This window comes from Ambystoma mexicanum, chromosome 5q, assembly GCF_040938575.1.
Source record: "Ambystoma mexicanum isolate Mex_15411 chromosome 5q, UKY_AmexF1_1, whole genome shotgun sequence".
Lineage (NCBI taxonomy): Eukaryota > Metazoa > Chordata > Amphibia > Caudata > Ambystomatidae > Ambystoma > Ambystoma mexicanum.
Window position 1 is genome coordinate 1,296,111,170 of NC_090933.1, and position 21,429 is coordinate 1,296,132,598.

Sequence of the window (21,429 nt, forward strand, 5' to 3'; positions counted from 1 at the left end):
AATAAGATCTGGTGCTCAGATATTCAACAGGCACTAGCTAATAAAATAAACACTCTCCAAAATAAAATAAAACTAAAGAAAGACTATCTGAACTTACTACAGCCTGCTATCTCCCTCCCACCTAGCGATATACCTACTGCTCAGACTAATAGATTCCGCTTCACCAAAACATCTGTTTTAGAGGTAGAAAAAATAATGTTATCCCTCTAATTGCAAAGGAGATATCTGCCCTGCACAGATTATACAAGATGCTGCCAGAGACCTCTCCATTTATCTCTAAACTGATCAATGCTTCATTCTCCTCCGGCACCATCCCGGCCAACTTAAAACAATCCTGGGTTCTCCCACTCCTAAATAAGCAAACTTTAGATCCACTTATTGCCACCAACTACCGCCCCATCACAATGGTACCATTTCTACTTAAAATACTTGACAAAAGTCGCATATACTCAGATTAAAAAATACCTTGAGTTGCACAAGCTCTTAGGGGGTCAGACAATCTGGCTTCCGCCCTTTATATGGGACAGAAACTGCCCTGATTGATTTGAAAACACAGATTGATGAGCTGAGAGATAAAGGGAAGAGAGCATTGCTCCTACTACTTGATCTCTCAGCTGCATTTGACCTGGTGGATCATAAGGTCCTTTGCAGGCACCTGGACTCAGCAACCCACATTTCCACAGCGGCTATCAAATGGATAGAATCATTCCTGAGTGATAGAACCATGAGAGTGTTCTCCCCATCGGCAGCAGCGGAACCCACCCCGATCCTGTGCGGTGTACCTCAGGGCTCATGCGTTTCTCCTACTCTATACAATATATTCACCAAACCTTTGTTCGATGATCTGGACCTTCTGGGTATCACCTACAATAACTATACAGATGATACACAGATTCTCCTCCCGCTTTCTAGGGATCATGCTTAGGACCTGGCGCTGGTGAATAGGGTCTATCTCATCATCCAGGCATGGATGGCCACCCACGGTCTATGCCTGAATGATGATAAAACAGAGTTGATAATTCTAGGTACTCCCTGTAACATTAATAAACTAGGTCATGAATACTCGTAATTTACCATTGATGGAAATATCATTAGTTAGAGTATCTAAGGAGGTAAAAACCCTTGGCTTTTACCTTGACTCAACTATGTCCTTCGATAAACAAGTGAAATCTCTGGCCTCTACCACAGCATACATGTGCAAACTTATCAGAGCAGGTAAGCCATTTCTTTCAAATGACAGCATTATCCTGGCTAGAGCATTAATTCTCTCTAGGTTAGACTACTGTAATGCTCTTTACAGTGGTGCTAACAAAGCCATTATCCAGAGATTATAGGCATGAACAAAACAGTACACATGGCCTCGACTAGACGTCAACACAAGTGGCTTTCTACCCATAATAAAATACAGCTAAAAATTGCCTCCTTGACACATAAAGCTTTAAACAATGCTGCCCCTAGTTACTTAACAGACAAACTGATGAGAAGAACATCCAGTAGGCCAACAACAGTTAGTAATACGAATTACCTTGTGATACCGAGATTTAGACTTACCAAGATTGGTGGTAACAGTTTTCCTGTGAAGGTTGCCAAACTCTGGAACTCCCTGCCCCACGAGCTGAGAGTAGACCAACCTTAGCCACACTTTAGAAAGAGATATATCACTTATCGCAACTTGTCTGAAGGCTAGTTAGATTGTCACAATTGCCTACACCATGCTGACGTTGCCCATCATTGTACATTTTAGTTGGAACTGAACTGTGTATAATTGAATTGTATATTATCTGAACATTTATACCTATATTTTGCCTTGTAAGTAATTTTATCTGTACATTTATGTTGTTATATTGTGAACTACTTTGAAACTTTGTAAGCCTTGCACCTTCTTATTGCTGCACCCTGTTACCTCTGGGTTTGGTGCGTATTAGAAATAAAATAAACAAACAAACAAACAAACATTCAAAGACAAAAATAAAATTGCTTGTGGAATTTAACTGTCTGACTTGTGTGGTGAACTTGGGTGACTATATCAGCATTAGACCTGTATATACACATACACGCAAGGCAAATAACTCTCATGGTACATTAGTTAAGTACAAATACAAAATAAGGATATTTGATGACCCAAATATTATACATTATGTATTGAAAGACAAAGTATTGATTGATGTTCTGGTTTGGTTTACATCATTGGTTCTTACGCAGTAAACACAGAGGAAATCTAGATGGTATGGAGGGCCCAAGCCATCCCTTTATAGGCTTGATCAGGGTACCCCATGGATTCATGACATCCACTCACTACTCACTGTCTGTTCTCCATGAGTCTACATGGGTATTACAACTGCAATGAGAATATTGAATTGTCTCCTCTCTCAGATACAACTCTACGAATCTTTCAGGAATGACCGTCGCAGTTATCTGATACTTGAACTCGCCTCGCAGGGGGATCTACTTGAATACATCAACGTTGCCTCTAACCGCCGGATATACCCTGGGCTGGAGGAGGCGGATGCACGCAGGCTCTTCCGGCAGATCGTCTGTGCGGTAGCCCACTGCCACAACAACGGCATTGTGCACAGGTGAGGTGTGTAGAGATGGAGCTAGAGGGAAGGTTCTGAAGCATTTACTTGCACATGTAAGAGTCAGAATGTTTTGAGTTTGGTGTCAATGCAGTTCAATAAAATGCAAAACCAAACAATACAAGTTACTATATTGGCATATTAGTACAGCCATAATGGCAAAGCAAATATAAGGGGAACATGTGTACATTGTTTTTCAGCTGTGACAAACTCACATTTTAGGAGCAGTCTCGCGAGGATAAGGGGATTGTGCGGGCCAGGGATTCCCACAAGCACCATGAAGAGCAATCTGGAAAAAAATACACGGTTGATCTTGCAGGGTCCTTCCAGGCCTGCCCAATCTCCTCTACCAGAGAGTGTTCCAGGTAGACGGTGATAAGAACACAGACAGATCTGTTCATCATGGCAGAGAATTACAGATAAGGCAACAAATGCTGTCCTGAACATTTCCCCATGTGGGATAGCTCATTCCCCTGTTTGGATATAGGAGGTGAGTAGTCTGTACTCTCTGCTGTTTCTCCTGGAGCAGGGCAGGTGAAATCGAAGTTGGTGTAGACAGATTGTATATCACTGATGTAGCGGTAGGAAAGCACCCCCAAATATAATTTCACAGCAGGGCAGCGTTGGGTCCCAAAGACATCCATTACACTCTCATACAAACTGGAGGTGCTCACCCATCCAATTAAGAACAATCCCCCAGGCCTGCAGTCGAGTGCAGAGTTGTACAGCGTTTTAACCACTTCTGGCCTGAAATTCTCATTCTCCATCTGGGAAGCTAATAAGGCGGCTAGTTGGAACCAGGGGAAAACAATTGAATGGCACCTGGGAATACTAAAAGTAATAGAGAAAACACATGCGAGAAGGAGGGTAACTGGGGCAAAACCAATCCCACAAGTCCAAGGAAGCAAGGAATGTTCCAACCGATCTTAAGGGTTATCTATTGCCCATTTAAAGTAGCTCACAACCCTATACATCGGAGCAGGGACATGCAGGGATTGCCATAGTCAGGAAGGTGGTTCAGAGAGGCGAAGTTGCATGTGGAGTACCAGAGAAGAGGAAAAACCAGGGCCGCTGATGGGCTGCCACTGAACTTCTGGGGAAAACTATCATGCAATGAGTGATGAGAATCATCAGCCTGCTGAGGGCGGTATCTCAGATATCTCAGACCCTGACAAATGCAAGAGAATGAGGGAAACAATTTGTTACAATCCTACTCTGGGCTATATATCAACCTCTGGCAGGAGTCAGGGACCAGATGAGAAAACCAGGACGGCGACCTCTGGCTGGTTTATTATAATAACCTCAGCCTGGAAACAGCCTTGGCAAGGGTTAATAAATAAGCTAACTGTAAACCAGGAAAGGAAAGTAAGAAATACTTTCTGGTAGGCAGTTATTCTTATTATTTTATTATTATTATTATTATTATTATTATTATTATTATTATTATTATTATTATTATTATGGTCTTTTTTAAGCACAGACCTAGCTTCGAGAAGCAACAGAGCACTTTACAGAGGTTTACACCATTACAGATACATAACATAATGGAGTGCTTTACAGAGGTATACACCATTACAGGGAGAGCTGATACCAAGCTGTCTGAGTTTTCTTAGCTATGTGTGTCTTGAAGGAGAGGTGTTTGTCGATATGGAACCTGAGGGCCTTGGCGCAGGAGGTGAGCTCGGGTGTGAAGCCCTCAGAGTTCATGGTTGATAGCCAGGTCTGTAAGTCCGGGTGTTTGGTGTTGTTGGTGAGGAGTAGGCATTCGGTCTTGGATGGGTTGAGCTTCACGTATGCACTGGAAATCCAAGACTGGATCAGCGAGAGGCAGATTTTGAGCCTATGGATGTCCTTGATAGAGTCTATCTTGAGGTATAGCTGTGTGTCATCGGCGTATTGGTGGATGTGGAAGTTATGTGTGGCTAGGAGTGCTCCCAGATAGAAGATTACTGGGGAGTGGATGGAACACAGCGGGACTCCAGAGGTGACGGTAGCATTGGTGAACTAGAGTAGTGACGAACCACCACCTAGGTTCACATTCAAGCGAGCTAAAAACCTACAAGACCAATTAGTCCACTCGAAATTTGTTAAACCCGCACCACAACTTGGTCTCTGGGACCTCAGGACTACTAATGGTCACGATCCACGTGGTAATTGTACCGCATGCAAGTTTACCAAAAAGACCAAGCAATTTTGCTTTCGATGGCCAGACATGGACCCTTCTGAACCTCACAAATTGCCAAACGAAATAGGTGATCTATTGCATACAATGTCCCTGCGGTTTGAGTTACGTGGGACAAACAATCAGGCCTGTGCACATAAGAATTTGTGAGCACAGGTCTAGGATATATTGCAAAAACCGAAGTGCACCACTAGTAAACCACTATGTAGAGTTCCAACATTCAGCAGATGGTATGACATGGTGGGTCCTTGAAGTAGTCAAGAGAATCCTCTCATGTTTTGGGCAGTTTACTACAAAAGGGAGCACATTGGATACATAGGGCCTCATTATGAGTGTGCCCGTCACGGTAGCAATGGTGCTGGTAAGCTACCGGCACCATTGTTACCGGACCGGCACACTCCGAGTTCTGCAGGCGGGTGCCCTCCTGGCCGCCAGGTCTGACCTGTCGGGCAGAACGGCACCCACCCGCAGACTTTGACAGATGCACCGGTACTGTTGCACACACAGTGCCGGTGCATCCGTCCTCCCCATTCGAATGGATTGTGTCCTCCCACGTAGTCCTCATCTTAGATATATCCTTACCTTTAGGTTTCGCCTGAGAATATTTCCTCTCTCCAGCCGAGGGCCCTCCAATCGAGGCGGCGACGTCGATGTCCCTCGGCGGCCTCCATCGAGCACTGACGTCATCCGTTTTATAAAGGCCTCGAGCGCGCCCGTTGGCTTCAGTTCTGTTTTTCCGCTAGCTTCGCTTCAGATCGAGATAAAACGGCGCTTCAGTCACAGCGAATTATGTCGTCTTCTTCTAACCCGTCTACTCCGAAAACGGGTTTTAAGAAATGCCTAAGGTGTGGAAGAAAAATGTCGCTGACCGACCCTCATCGTAACTGCCTCTGGTGCCTCGGGTCCGAAAATCGGATCGACGACTGCAGTTCTTGTCAATATATGACCCATAAGGCCTTGAAAGTAAGACGAGGTAAACTGGCGGTGGGGGAGGAATCCTCCAAGTTTTCTTCAAGAGGGAAGAAAGACTCGGCTGAGTCTTCCGCGAAATGCCATAAAAAATCGAGGAGTAGATCAAGGAAGTCCTCTTCTTCTTCGTCCAAAAAAGCGAAGAAAAGACGACACTGATCTCCCTCTTCTTCTTCTTCTTCCTCGACTACATTGGAGGAAGTTATTACTTGTCCAACAAAACATGACTCCCCTAAAAAGTGGGAAGCATTTAGAGCATAAATGATGAACATTTTTGAGAATGCAGCCCAGACCCCCTCAAAAATGTCTGTTGAAGCTTGTGTCTCTACACACAAAAAAAGTGACAGGGGAAGGTCTAAAACTAGGAAATCCGACAAGAAATTGTGGAGGGTGTCTTCTAGGGACTCTTCCCAAACACCTAAAAAGAAAAGCCTTCCAGTGCATAAACAGGAGGCAGAGCTTAAGAAAAAGACATTAGATGTTGATACATCATCGAAGTCCTCGACAAAAACATCTTCGAAGCCTCCATCGAAGGCTGTCGAGTATAAGGGGTCGACAACCCAACCGAAAAAGGTTACGTCGAGTACTTTATCGATGACCTTGAAGACTCCTTCGACGGTGTCGATTGTTTCGAAGGCTCCTTCGACGACGTTGATTGCCTCGAAGATTCCTTCGACAGCATTCGTAGCGCCTTCGAAAACATCGAAGAATGTCTCGATAACATTGAAGGCAACGGCCACGACTTCGACGCCATCGACGCTTCTGTCGACGTCGACACCAATTACAGGGTTGAAACCTATTCCTGAGAAAGTATTTCACCCAGAAAGCAGACATGATTTTTCAAAACTATGTCATCTATATATGGAGAAATGTCTTCAGGAAATGAGGAGGATGAAGAAGAAGATGAACCTGAAGTTTCATCAGCAGGGGTAAAATATGGTGCAAGGGAGGTCCCTGAGGAATTAATTGATCCTCAATCAAAAATGCAAGACCTGTATGAATGTGTACAGTCTGCAAGTGGACTAGATAATCCCCTGAATACAAATTTGAAAAACCAGATCCAGCAGAACATGCTGATTTGGGCTATAGAAAACTTATGAACAAAGTAACAGAGTTTATGGGATGGGGTAGGAACTCATCTGTATACCAAGATGATGATATGACAGATATTTTGACTGGAGGTCCTCAACCAGATCCCATATTTCCCTTTCATATTGCCCTGCAAAGGAGAGTAAATGCAGCTTGGGAAAAACCTAAATCCATTCCAGCAGTGAATAAAACATATGTGGCAAAATACAGACCTTGTAACTCTGATCCAGAGTATTTGAGTAAGCATCCATCTCCTGAGAGTCTGGTGGTTCAGGCAGCCACATCAACAAAAAATGCTGCATACCCTACAATTCCCTCTAATAGGGATGACAAAAAGATTGATGCATGGTCAAAAAGGTTTTTACGTCAGGGAGCATGGCTCTAAAATCCACAAATGTATCTTGCACTCTGGGTAGATTCACTTATACTCTGTGGGACTGCATGTCAGCGGCAGCTCAACACATCCCGGAAGGAGAGCAACGTGATGGTTTCCTGTCCATAATTAAGGATGGCAAGGAGGCTTCGGGAGAATGTCTTCAAGCAGGTTTGGACACTGCTGACAGTATCAGCAGGTCCATGGCGTCTAGTGCAGTGCTACGCAGATTTGCGTGGCTAAGGAAGTCAGGTTTCGCACCAGATGTTCAATCCAGACTTCTTAACATGCCATTTGACAGCTCGAGGTTGTTTGGCAGCAAGGCGGATGAAAGTTTGGAGAAGCTGCAGACCTCCAAGGCAGCGGCAAAGTCACTCAGTGCCGCTATAAGACAACCTCAGCAACGCCCCTACACAGGCTCATCTTCCTGGAGGGGTTGTCCCTTTCGTTTTTACTCATCATTTGGGAGAGGAAGGGGACAGGCCAGTCAAAGAGGGCAAAGGTAACGTCCTCGGGGTGAGGAAGAGGTGCTAGATCTGCCCCAGCAGCGGCATCTGTCCCTTCAGCCGCTGCTGGAGCTGCCGCAAAACCACTCTGAGGTTTTGACTCACAAGACCCCAGTGGGAGGCAGGATCTCACAGCATCTGAAAGAATGGCGGGGCATTACTTCAGATGCTTGGGCGCTGGAAACAGTATCCCAAGGTTACTGCCTTCCCTTTCTAAAGAAACCTCAGAATCACCCACCGGAATACAACTCTACCAAAAATCCAGACCCGCTCCTGTTGCAGGAAGTTTTTACCCTGCTACAGAAAGGTGCAATAGAACGTGTCCCTGTAGCGGAAAGGAACAAGGGTTGGTATTCCCCATATTTCCTCATTCCAAAGAAGGACGGAGGACTGAGACCCATCTTGGACTTGAGAAACTTGAACAAGTTCCTCAGGAAGGACAAGTTCAAGATGGTCACTCTTTCTCAGATCCTTCTGGCTCTCCACATTCAAGACTGGTTGGTATCATTGGACCTTCAGGATGCTTACTTTCATGTGCCAATCCATCTCAAGCACAGAAAGTACCTGAGGTTCGCGATTGGCAATTCTCACTATCAGTTTCGAGTTCTGCCATTCGGGTTGAACTCCGCCCCAAGAGTTTTCACCAAGTTGTTAGCAGTAGTGGCAGCGAGTCTCAGAAGAGGGGGGATTCATATCTACCCCTATTTGGACAACTGGATGATCAGGGCACGTTCCCCAGAACAAGCCCGGGGCCATCTATCCAAGACTTGCCACTTCCTTCACAAACTAGGGTTTTCTTTGAATTTAAAAAAGTCAAACATGATACTATCACAGAAACTCCAGTTCATAGGAGCAGTCTTGGATACTTGTTCGGGCAAAGCCTCGCCTCTCGAAGAGAGAGCTCACCACATTCTGCAGATGGTAACAAAATTCCAGAATGCCCAGTACCTACTGGCCTTCGACTTTCTCAGGTTGCTCGGTCTCATGGCATCCTGCATTTTTCTGGTGCCAGAGGCCAGATTGAGAATGAGGTCTCTTCAATGGGCTCTCAGGACTCAATGGTCCCAGCTCTCAGGGGAAATGTCAGATCTTTTACAAGTTCCAACCAGGGTGGCACTGGATCTACAATGGTGGGCTTGCAGACAGCACATCCTCAGAGGGGAATCTTTTTGGCAACCATGGCCAGAGATAACAGTAGTGACAGACGCCTCCCTTACTGGATGGGGAGCTCACCCCAACGAGTTGACGATCAGCGGTCGTTGGTCTCCATCGGAGTCCAAACTACATATCAACCTATTGGAGCTGAGGGCAATCAGACTAGCACTGAAGGTCTTCCTGCCAGCTGTACGGGGAAAGAATGTCCGGATAATGACGTACAACACATGTACTACCTCAACAAGAGAGGAGGTGTAGGGTCACTACCACTGTGCAGAGAGGCAATGCAGCTCTGGTTCTGGGCAATACAAGAAGGGATCTCTCTATCTGCCATTCACCTAGCAGGAGAGCAAAACATAGCGGTGGATGCTCTGAGCAGGCAGAGCACAGTCTCCCACGAGTGGGAGTTAGCTCAGGAAGTCCTTCTGGAGATCTTCACCCTTTGGGGAACCCCTCAAGTGGATCTGTTCGTGACCAGTGTCAACAGGAAATGCAAACTGTTTTGCTCAAGGGAATTTCCCCCGAGAGGAGCTCTAAGAGGTGCATTCGTAGTGGACTGGGAGTTTCCACTGCTATACGCGTTTCCTCCAGTCCCTGTGATCCCTCAAGTAACCAGGAGGTTGAGGAAGTTCGGGAAAACCATGATCCTAATTGCCCCAGATTGGGCCAGGAGAACGTGGTACCCGGACCTTCTCGACATGTCCATCTGCCCTCCAATACGTCTTCCAAAAAGAGAGGATCTTCTCTCGCAAGAGGGAGGTCACGTTCTCCATCCAGAGGTCAACATACTCAACCTTCATGCATGGCTTCTGAGAGGTTGAGATACAATTTGGACCTTCCATATGATGTTATGGAGATCTTGCTTTCGGCCAGAAGGCCAGCAACAAAATCTTTGTACCGGGGTCATTGGAATAAGTTCAGTAACTGGTGCAGGGAGAAGAATGTGGATGCCTTTGAATGTGATATTCCAATGGTATTATCTTTTCTGTTACATTTAGCTAATCTGGGGCTCCAGGTTAGGACGATAAAAGGATACGTAGCAGCGCTATCTATCTTCAAGCGCTCGTCAGAAGAAAAATCTTATTTTAAGATACCTTTAATAATACAATTTCTAAAAGGTCTAAACAATGTTTTTCCACCAATACCTTTTCAATTTCTTGTGTGGGATTTAAATTTGGTACGACATTTCTGACATTTGCACCCTTTGAGCCTTTACATTCTTGCACGTTAAGGCTTCTTACTCTAAAAACGATACTTCTAATTGCATTGACATCAGCCCGCAGAGTAAGTGAGTTGCAGGCACTTTCGAGTGGTCCTCCTCACACCATCTTTCATAAAGATAAAGTTGTCCTTCGAGTCAAGCCCTCTTTTCTGCCAAAAATAGTTTCAGACTTTCACCTGTCACAGAAAATAATTCTACCTACGTTCTATCCTCCTCCTCACACAAGTAAGGAAGAGGAAGACTACATAGGCTAGATACTAGAAGGGCTCTTAGCTTTTATATCTCAAGATTGTCAAAAATACGTCAGTGTGAACAACTGTTTGTGGGATACACTGGTCGTAAATTAGGACTACCTGTAACTAAACACACATTATGAAGATGCATAATCCTAGCCATAACAGAGTGTTATAGGCTAGCTGGAGAAGATCACCCTGAGGGTTTAAGAGCTCATTCAACTAGGGGCATGGCAACTGCAACAGCACTTAAAAGGGGTGTCCCTGTACAAGATATTTGTACAGCAGCCACATGGTCATCCATGCATACTTTCATAAAACATTATGTTTTGGACTCTCAAGGAGGTCTGTTTGCCAAATCTGTGCTACATTCAGTACATGACTAAAAAGATATCTGTACTCCCGCCTCCGACTCTATCTAAGATGAGGAATACGTGGGAGGACACAATCCATTCGAAGAACAAGTTACTTACCTACTGTAACGTTATTTTGATTGGATGTTTCTCCCACGTATTCCTCATCGACCCTCCCAACCTACCCCACAGTACAGTTTACGTGGTTTACACTCTGATTTCTTTTGAGGCTGGGGTCAAAAGAGGCACGCTTTTAACAATGGTCATGGACTCTGATATACGGAAAAAAACAGAACTGAAGCTAAAGGGCGCGCTCAAGGCCTTTATACAATGGATGACGTCGGTGCTCGACGAGGGACATCGATGTCACTGCCTCGAGTGGAGCGCCCTCTGCTGGAGAGTGGAAACATTTTCCGAGGCGAAACCTAAAGGTAAGGATATATCTAAAATGAGGAATACGTGGGAGGAACATCCAATCGAAAGAACGTTACAGTTGGTAAGCAACTTGTTCTTCCCATTGAGTCCTATGGGACTCGAATGGGAAATGGGGAGTTTCTTTTTCCGCCTGAAAAAAAACATGACTCCGGCGGTAGCCTGCTCTTTTTACCGGCACGGCTACCGCCAGAATCATAATGAGGCCCATAGACTTGATGCCTACCACAGGGGCCTGTATGATTGACTATCTATCCTGCCTCCCATTTTGATTTTTATTCACCTATCTTCATATAAACTATGATGGGTTGATAGCACTACTCATACATCATCCAGATGATCACTATAACTGTGGTATCAAAGAGTGTAGGAACAACTATATCAATCCACACTTCTATGGTATAGCGACTCTGCATCCATGCATGCACCAGTCTCAACTCGCTCAGGGCATATGCACTGTGGTTCTACAACTTTGAACCTCTCTGAAGTGTACAATATAATAGTTATGCTCCACAGACATACTGCTCCAACCCTGCAGCATCACGCACTGCCCATGCACAGCGACTGGCACGAGCAGAATTCTCATCTGGCATGCATTAATGCCACAGTTGTGCTGCATTAACTTATGTACATTCTTTGATCACAACTTAAGCTCTGTGGACACATTATGTAGTCCACATGGGAGTGCCTACACGCAAATAGGAATATTATCCAAACAGACCACACACGTGTGTTTAAGAAAAACAAAATCTGCTTCACATATATTTTTTTTTTGTCTTAGGGCGATACTAATCAACTTTGTATGCGCACCACTACGCTTTCTTTTATTTATTGGTATCTTTTGAAAATGCCTGCCTAGCTTGATCACAATATGCGCACTAGTAAAAGGAATGGTTCGGTCAAAAATTTCCCATATGCCCTTACGCGGTACTAGCAGCTAGAAGCAACATATCAACCTTTACGCTGGCCTAGTGCCTACTTGATGGAACAGCCTTGCGGTTCAACATGCGACAAAAGTGCTTCTTTGAACGAAAACCAACACCAAAACCTAAACGCACACGAAAACAGACATCAGGGAGCTGCCATTTTGTGATAATCCTATCATTTCCCCCATCGCCCTGGCTGACCTGCTTTTGCGGCACTAAATCATATCCCCCGCCCCTGAGCCTGACATTATCAAAACATTCATATTCCCCGCCTCTCTCCGTGACGTTCCTGTGCTGCGTAGGCAAACGCGCCCAGTCGTCTTCTACGCGACTTCACACAGAACCCGGAAACCAACGCAGATCAGCTCACAACACAGCGCGCCACAATTCGGAATATGAAACTGTACTTTAAAATCAAACAGCAACACGGTAAATTTGGTAAAGTACATTTATTTGACATTAAATGTTTATAAAATATTCAGCAATTGCCATATGAACTCCGAAAGTCATTTATTTTCTTTTATCTCTATCCGCAAATCCGTAAAATGTTATCGTGAGTCAAGCGCTGTTCCTTTATGGTATACATGGTGTTGGTTTTCGTTCAAAGAAGCACCTTTGTCGCATGTTGAACCGCAAGGCTGTTCCATCAAGTAGGCACTAGGCCAGCGTAAAGGTTGATATGTTGCTTCTAGCTGCTAGTACCGCGTAAGGGCATATGGGCCCTTGGCGATCGTCCCATAAGATCATCATAATTGTGCAGTTGTTTACATTAAGCTGCAGCTGGCGGTTGAAGAAACCATCTGCCAGGGTCTGAAACTGGTGGCAGTGGCAAAAGGAAAGTATATACCTGTCTTGAAAACGCAAAATTTATAATTAGTCTCACCAGCCGATCTTTAATAATATTATTCATTTTATTTATTACGGCCGAGCTGAAACTATTTGCTTTCAAGGATAGTGCAATGGAGTATGTTCGGCTCTAAAATCAATGCAAAAACTAACGAAATAAATCGAGGTTAGTACACAATGAGAAACGACTTTTTGTCTACATGCGTGTGGAATGTGGACCTGCATGCCCATGTGCCCGCTACAAGGACGATCCCACAAACGTTTTCAAAGCTCTTCATTCATTCATTTATTCATGCAACCATTCATTAATTCTTCATTATGGTATAAAAGCGTCTAAAGAGTTACTTACATGATATTTGCAATTTCAATTGTGTCTCTGCGTAATGCAGTCAGTAAATCCCACTGTGCTCTTGACAACGATTTTTCGTATACTGAACTAACATGAAACTCGGACTAGTTTAAGAATTTTCTGCCTTATCGTCTCTTACGTTATTGCACCCCTCACCCCCCTTCAAATGAAGTTCTTTCGGCATGGTCCCTGTCTCTCAAGGTCAAAAAACAATAGAACCTTATACTGCCAGTGCGAGTTGTGGGCCTCTTCAGGGCGCGAGCTGAAAATCAAAGCCGCTGCCCTTCACTAGAAATGAGCATACATTCTTTCTTTGCAACATCCCGTAGTAAAGCTATCTGTGAGAACTTGAAGTTTCAAATCCATCTATGTAGTGCGCCTCAATGTGCAAATGCAAACTGGCTTCTCTCCCATCTGCAACGGCTCGCTTGGCGCGTTCTAAGGCCCCCAATTATGTCCTCGTTGTCTGCGAGCTTTGAAGCCCCAAAGAACCATAACTATTGAGACTTTTAATTTATGGGGGAAGGTCAGGGAAAGTATAAAGTACCCGAGGAGTTTAGTTGAAAGTGAGATTTATTGTTTCTTTGTTTTATTATTTGCAATACGCAAGCCTCCCCTCGGTTAACAGTGCCCAGCATTTATAAGAGATTGCGAAAATTAGTTACATCAACAAAAATATATACATACACATATAGACAAGGTCAGCAATATGAGGTGAATAGAGAGAGAATTCAAAGATGACACCCAGGTAGTTCGGCACCCAGGATGGTGAAGGTAGGGGTTAGGGTTAGCGTACTTTGTATGCACACTGTACAATAACATTTATTTACAAAAAGACAATCGTATTACAATTATTTAAACCGGGATTTGTACTTCACAACCAGCTCTCCTTTGGGTGGACATGGCACAGTGGCAATGTTGGGTGGCAATGTATCAGTGCTCTGCACAGAAACGTTCAAAATTCCATATCTGTGCTTCTCTAATACAGCAACAAAAAGGCTTTTGACAAAGTCGAACTCCATTTCCTCATAGACTGGTTTGATCACCCATTGCTTACTTCTTTTTGAAAAGGCCTTAGTGTAGCGAGGCATCCTTACATTACCATTAGTCCTAGATTGTTCACGGCCGAGATTCTCGTTATGGGCCAGGACGGCAAGTAGAGTCCTATGTCTCATGCCCTGTATGCTGAAATGCAAGCGCTTTGGCCTGTACTTTAGGCACATATTGTGGAACACCTCCAAACCTCCTGTGTGACAGAATTCTGTCAGTCCCCTCAAATCTCTTGATAGAGTTTTATTGAAAACAATCTTCTCAATGGCTTTGTGTGTCGGTGAAGATGGATTCAACCACTTCTTCTTCCGTGCCTCCACTGGGGACAAAGGGCCATGTTCACATTGGTGGAAATGTAGGTTTTCTGACCAGCGGTGCACGTTGGTACAGTGGTGCATCAGTGACCGCCATTTTTCAAGTAGTATTTCCACTGACCCTTCACAAGTTTTGGAGCTCCACCAAAGATGGTTGCTGATAGACTGTGACCACTCTAAAATACTTTCCAAACCTTTTTTTTTCCCTGCAGCCGAGAATTTCTTATTGATTGATTTAGCAAGATGCCATACGTCAAATTGATGTTTAATATGTGGGAACTGCTCTCTCATTGTCTTGGCAATTGAAACGTGTCTGTCCGTGGCTATGAGGTCGATGTGCATTCCCCTCGATTGCAGATATTCCACTGATTTTATAAAACCAAGTTTCTCCATGGCCACTGAAGATGTACATCGTGTTACCTGCACGACCACCGAACTCACAATTTTCTTACTATCCATGTCCTGAAAGTGGTAGGTGCAGTACTTGGCAGAAAATCCAGGGCTGTCGCACTGTCCATCGCCGGCTAGCCTGAATCGTTTGCCTTCGAATGTACTTGCTAGAGACAATTGTTCAATTTTCCAAGCATCACTAATGGCCGGAAACAGATAATCATGTTGGTATTTGTAGTACAGCGTTTTTGAAATGACATGGAGTCCCACAAACTGAAAGAAAGACTTTAACTTTCTAAAACTGGAGCCACTAAAAAGTGATGCAGTTGCACACAGTAGATTGCCTGCTGGCAGTTTCCCCAGCATCGGTTGTGCAGACCATGAGAACATATGATGTAATCTACAGGCGGCATGTATTGTGACGTTACTGCCTTGTTTTTGACGAGTCACATGAATCAATGGCTTCCCACATACTTTCCCTCTGACGGAATGCCCACATTTCAGCATACTTATAATATCCATCAAACAACTGTCGAATACTATGTATTTGGCCTCTTTCATTAGAATGTCATCCGGCGTCAAAGTTGTTTCGGCCTGTGACGTTGAGGACATTTCACCACATTTGAAAGAAATATCGCTGCTATCAAGATCTGATGCGTCAGTGAATGCTGCTGCTGGTTCATTCTCTGTCATTTCAACATCTGCTACTTCAACATTGATGGGAGAACACAACAATGTCGACAGCTTTTTTGGTGGCAATGTTTTGGCGGGTGTAGATTGTGTAAATTGATCTGCGACTACTTCAGAGCTATCTTCAATACATCCAGTATCATGTTGTTGCAGTGGTGCGGTCGTACTTTAGCAATGATCCAATACAACTTTGCTGGATTCTCCGGACACATTCATTTCATTTTCTGTACATTGGACATGAGCATCCCGAGTCTCAACACGCCGCGTCAGAATTAATAGTTCCTCCATAGCCTCCATAGTGTAAATGTTCTGGCAAGCAACATCTCTCATTCACTTCACTGTCTGTGTATGTATAGTTCGTAGACCCACGGGTAACTAGAGGACAGATTGGAAAAGGGATGTTCAGTTTAAACACAAGATAAAGTATAGTACAATTGACTATAAAAAACATAAAATAGTCCCCAGCACAACATTTTTTCTAAAGTTATGAACTGTTTGTAACTAACCTTATTTTTGTTTCTTTTCTTTGCAACTTTTTTGACTCGACCTTCAACATCTGCACGTTGTTGCTCCGATACGTATCCGCATGTCTCCCCTTCCTCATGCGCTGCAACGACTATATTTTCTGTATCCGCATAGACAGCACGGAATGAGGCTCCATCGACTGCCTGAAACATAGTATTTTCATTACTGTGTATCAAAATATTGTTAGCATAAAACACACGTGAGGACGAACACACATGTACATCTCAATAGCCAAACACGATTTAAACATTGTGTGGAACAATCAAACGACAAGTATTCGAGCTCTGATGACCTAGTTCGATGGAGCTGTCAGTATCCATACCTCTGGCTCTGCATGGACTGCCACGAATGATTGTATTGAAGAGGAGGCATCAGCAACTCCCTGAAACACAGTACTTGTGTTAGTATGGTTTTCAATATTGTAAACATAACACACACTTGGGGTCGACGGCACAGGTACATATAAAGAGATAACCACAAATGTTTCATTGTCTAAAAGAATCAAGGATTATTTAAAAATGATCAGATTTAATCAACTTATTTCTCCAATTTCTTTACATCTGCATCATCTAAATGGGATCTTGTGATTGTAGTGGAAGCTCCATAGTCTCCCTGAAACACAGTACTTGCGTTAATAGGGAAGAAAGTATAGCAAATGGAATCACGTTATATGATCACGCTCGATGGAGCTGTCAGTATCCATACCTCATGCTGCTGAAGAATATCTAGGGCTGTTGTCAATGTGGTGCGCACTTCCAAAAGCTGTTGCGCCGATTCGTATCCGCATGGTCCCGCTTCCACCGGAATTACTTGAATGTCAGGCTCTGCATCAAGTGCGTGGGTTGACGATTCAACAACTGCCTGAAACATAGTATTTGCATTAGTAAGGAGAACAATATTGAAAACACAACACACGCTTGGGGTCGACCGCACAGGTACATATCAACGGCTAACCACAAATGAAACATGGTGTAGAACAATCAAATGACAAGTGTTCCAGTCCTGATGATCACAGTCGATTGAGCTGTCAGTATCCATACCTCGTGCTGCTGAAGAACATCTAGGGCTGTTGTCAATGTGGTGGACGCTTCAGCATCTCCCTGAAAGACAGTACTTGCATTAGTATGGATAACACTAATTATAACTGAAAACAAACACCAGGGGATGACAACTAAGGTGTATATCAATTGGAAAGCACTAACCAAACAATTGGTAAAATAATCACACGATACATACAAACTATTACTTGACATGCATAAAACAAGTCTGTAGCGGAATAGCCAAGTATGATTATCTGTTACGCGCTAGAAGTGGTTGATAACTGCGAGCACGTGACGGAATTAGAATGTTCTTGCTTCAGATTGAAGGGATAGTCAAGAAGTTGTAAAGGTAAATTATTGTTTGATAATGAAATGCCAATATTTAAAATTGCCATGTAAGGAGACAGAATACTTGAGTAATGCGCAATATAGCACAGTTCCCTGTGCCCATATATAGATTTTGTTTGTGGGTTATGAAATCTAAAAATAATATATTGATAAATGTCATTATTCAAAAAGCTATACACTCATATTAATGTTGAGAGTATTACAAATTGGAAACAACACCTAAAATATCAATGAATCCATTCGGCTACCTACACACTACCGCAAGGCCTAAAGCTAAAAACGGACACTTGACTCACCAGTGGCGGATTGTGGACGAATAGAGTGGGAATAGCGTTTGCGAGCAATTTTCGTGTCGATCGCCATTTATTCTTCTTTGTTACCCAAGATGTGATGTACATGTTCGAGGGAAAGTGCCGGCTGCAGATGCGGTATCGATCACCCCTCTTGTCCTCAAAGACTTGTTGGACTCTACTTTACAGCTCATCCAGTGGATATCCGCAATGTCTGACCCATTCTCTTATTCGATCAACAGTTTTCGGGAATACATGCATTGTTGTGCCTTCAGATTTAGCATGGGTCTTCGAAGGGCAACCGCTAATCGAACAGGCAGTAATTGTTGAAAATTCTGAAAAGTAAATATCAAAATTATTATAAAACCTTGATGAATAAAAATGTCATAAAAAAGTAAATGAACCATACCATGCTCAATGCAAGGTTTGTTTTGGTTGCCTGAAGTATACCAGTTCATCATGTGCGGCTTAGTATTTGCATAAGTTACAGACATTTTTTAAATTATGTGACTAAACTCTGAACATGTGACTCGTCCCTTGGATGTTCTGTCTTGCACGAAAAGGAACCATGCTTACATTAAAGACTGGACCCCCGAAGGATGCAATTCGATGACAATTGACACAGATGAAAATAAATAGATCTATTGATAGCATGACAATTGAAACTCAAGTCAATAGCAATGAGACCAATGACCATAGCTCTATTGGGTACTGTAATAGCAAATAGATTGAAATGTACAAATGACCGAAATATGACTTGGATACATGGCCTTACCTTGACCAACAAACAGTTGGATTCAGCAGGCCGAGCAGTATGTTGCAGGAGAACAGGTAGATGGCCACAGGTAGCACACTGACGAGTTTGCTCGAAGCAGTCACAGATAGCACGGCGACAAGCAGATTAGTATAGATCTCAGTGCTTCTCAGGTAGAAGGTTCAGGAGTTGACTTGCAAAGCACAAAGATGTTCTCATGAGACATATCAAGTGGTTTATAAAGTATTAGAAACAGGGGTGTGTTTGTGAATGTATGACGTGTGTAGGTCGTGGTATTATGTTTATTGCAGGGGGGCGGCCTGCCTCAGGGGAGGCCTGTCTGTAGACACGGGATCTGAGGAGGCCATGTGAGCGATGGCCCCTGGGCATGGGATACCTTTTTTTTTTTTTTTTAATTCTCTTTATTGAATTTTTCAACAACTTTAACAATCCCCATAACTCCTCCCTCCCTCCTTTCCCCCCTCCCCCCGGTGCTGTTCCAAAGTCTCTGTAGCTCCCTGTCACCACAAAGTATCTAGTCAGGGTTATTCCAGGTCCAGAAGTCTTAAACGTTGCGGGCACCACGCAATCCTGAAATCGTCTCTGAGAAAGGAAAGGACCTCACCCCACTTGCCCGCAAAGTTTTGTATTGTGTTGTTCATTGCATAGGAGGCCCATTCCATCGCTACTATCCCCCAGACTTTACGCAGCCAGTCTTCAAACATTGGTATGTTCGAGCTCTTCCATCTCTGGGCTATGATTGTCATTGCTGCCAGAGTGAGCATCACCCTCGCTCTTTCCCTGCCCCTCGAACCCGCCGTCCCTTCTGCTGGCCTCAAGCCTAATAGTGAACATTCCGGGGGTATGCCTCCCTCTGCCCCAAACACTTGTTCCATCGCCTGCTTGATGTCTCCCCAGAACAGGACTATATTTGGGCATCGCCACCAGATATGTTCCGCAGTGCCCTCCTGGCCCCATCCCCTCCAGCAAGTTCCCGACGAGTTCGGGTAGATCCTACGCAGCCGAGCTGGGGTATAGTGCCAACCATATAATATCTTATGCCAGGCCTCCCGGGTTTGTGAGGCTCTCGCTAGTTTGGGGACCTTCCTCCATAGATTTTCCCACTCTGTCTTCTCTATTTCCCTGCCCAGAATTTTTTCCCACCTTCCCATGTATGCCCATCGCGGCCTCGGGGTAGCCTCATGCAAGATCTTATATAGCTGCGAGATAAGGCCTTTCGAGCCGTTGTTGGTCATCAGGAATTTCTCAAAAGGGGTCGGTGATATAGTGGCCGCCTCCTTATTTAGGGGGTATAGAAGCCAGTGTCGCAGCTGTGAGTATCTCAGCCGTTCACCTTCCCCCAGTGCGAAGTCCCTTTTACAATCTACAAAAGAACTGATCTCCCCTCCTATAAACATGTCCCGCATCCAACTGCATCCTCCCTCCCGCCAGTTCTAGAATGCCCCTCTTTCCAACCCCGGGGTAAAGTTTTTATTATTGAATATGGGGGTGAAGGGGGACGGGTAGGTTGTAATTTCCTTCCGTTGGATTAGTCTGTCCCAATTATCTGCAACTAGTTTGGTGATCAAGCTAAGGTACATATGGCCCGGACGGTGCTGTCTGGGTAGCCACAGCACCTCCCCCAGTTCGTGTCGCGTGACCGCTCTGTCCATCTGGACCCAGTGTTTTCCTTCCCCCTCCCGCAGCCATTCCCTAATCACCCTTAGTTGGGCAGCTTCGTAGTATTGACGGAAGTTGGGAAGAGCTAGTCCCCCCCCCCCATTTCTCGGGGCCATAAGTTGCATCCTGCTCACCCTTGCCCTTTTTCCCTCCCATATAAACTCGTTTGTTGTCACCTGGAGCTCCTTGAAGAAGCTGGCCGGGACTGCTTGAGGGATAGCTTGGAAGAGGTAGAGCAACCTCGGCAGGGTAACCATTTTAAGTGCCTCTAGCTTCCCCAACCAGGAGATCCGCAAGTTCCGCCACTTAAGGAGGTCTTTCTTAATTCTTTGCAGTAGTGGGGGGTAGTTTGCTGTATACCATCCACATAGAGCCGGAGTGATTCTGACCCTCAGGTACGTAATTCCCCCAGGTCGCCAGGCAAAGGGCATCGTCCTCCTTAACTCCTCCCTCTCTTCCCTCGCCAATGTCAGGTCCATCAATTCGGACTTGTGCATGTTAATGCGTAGTCCGGATGCTTCCCCAAAGTCTTCTAGTAGTAGCCTGGATTGCATACTCGACTCTATGGGATTAGTCAGGGCAAGCAACATGTCGTCCGCGAAGGCCGCCACCTTGTGCTGCATGCCCCCCAAACGGTATTCCCTGTATTCCTTCAGATTCCCGAATTGCCTGCAGGAGGGGCTCCAAGTAAACTGCATATAGCAGAGGTGATAGGGGGCATCCCTGTTTTGTACCTCTTTGGAGTTGGAATGATCTAGTTAAGGCCCCATTAACCACCACCCTCGCTCGCGGGCCCTCATAGTTCGCCTTGACCCTCTGTAAATAAGCACCTCCTAACCCCATTTTTTCCATGGTTTTGAAAAGTAAGGACCACTCCACCCGGTCGAATGCTTTTTCAGCGTCTAAGGACAGAAGTGCTGCCGGTGTACGAGTCTTTTCCGCCTTTTCCACCAGCTGGGCCACCCTTCTAATATTATCCGCTGTCTGCCTCCCCTTCACGAATCCCCCCTGATCCTGATGGATCAAATCCGGGAGGAGCCCCTCGAGCCTATTCGCCAGGATCTTAGTGTAGATTTTTGCGTCTACGTTAATGAGCGCTATTGGCTTATAGGAGGATCTTCAAGGGGGTCCTTGCCC

At 44.7% G+C, this 21,429-nt stretch overlaps 1 protein-coding gene across 1 annotated transcript in view; it reads left to right on the forward strand.

Moving 5' to 3' along the window:
- The window catches only part of LOC138498711 (testis-specific serine/threonine-protein kinase 5-like), a 616,456-nt gene that overhangs the window by 215,948 nt on the left and 379,079 nt on the right, over positions 1–21,429 (forward strand). The window contains exon 3 of the mRNA XM_069622355.1: positions 2,374–2,576. Coding sequence (XP_069478456.1) covers positions 2,374–2,576 — 203 coding nt within the window. The remainder of the gene's footprint in view (positions 1–2,373; positions 2,577–21,429) is intronic.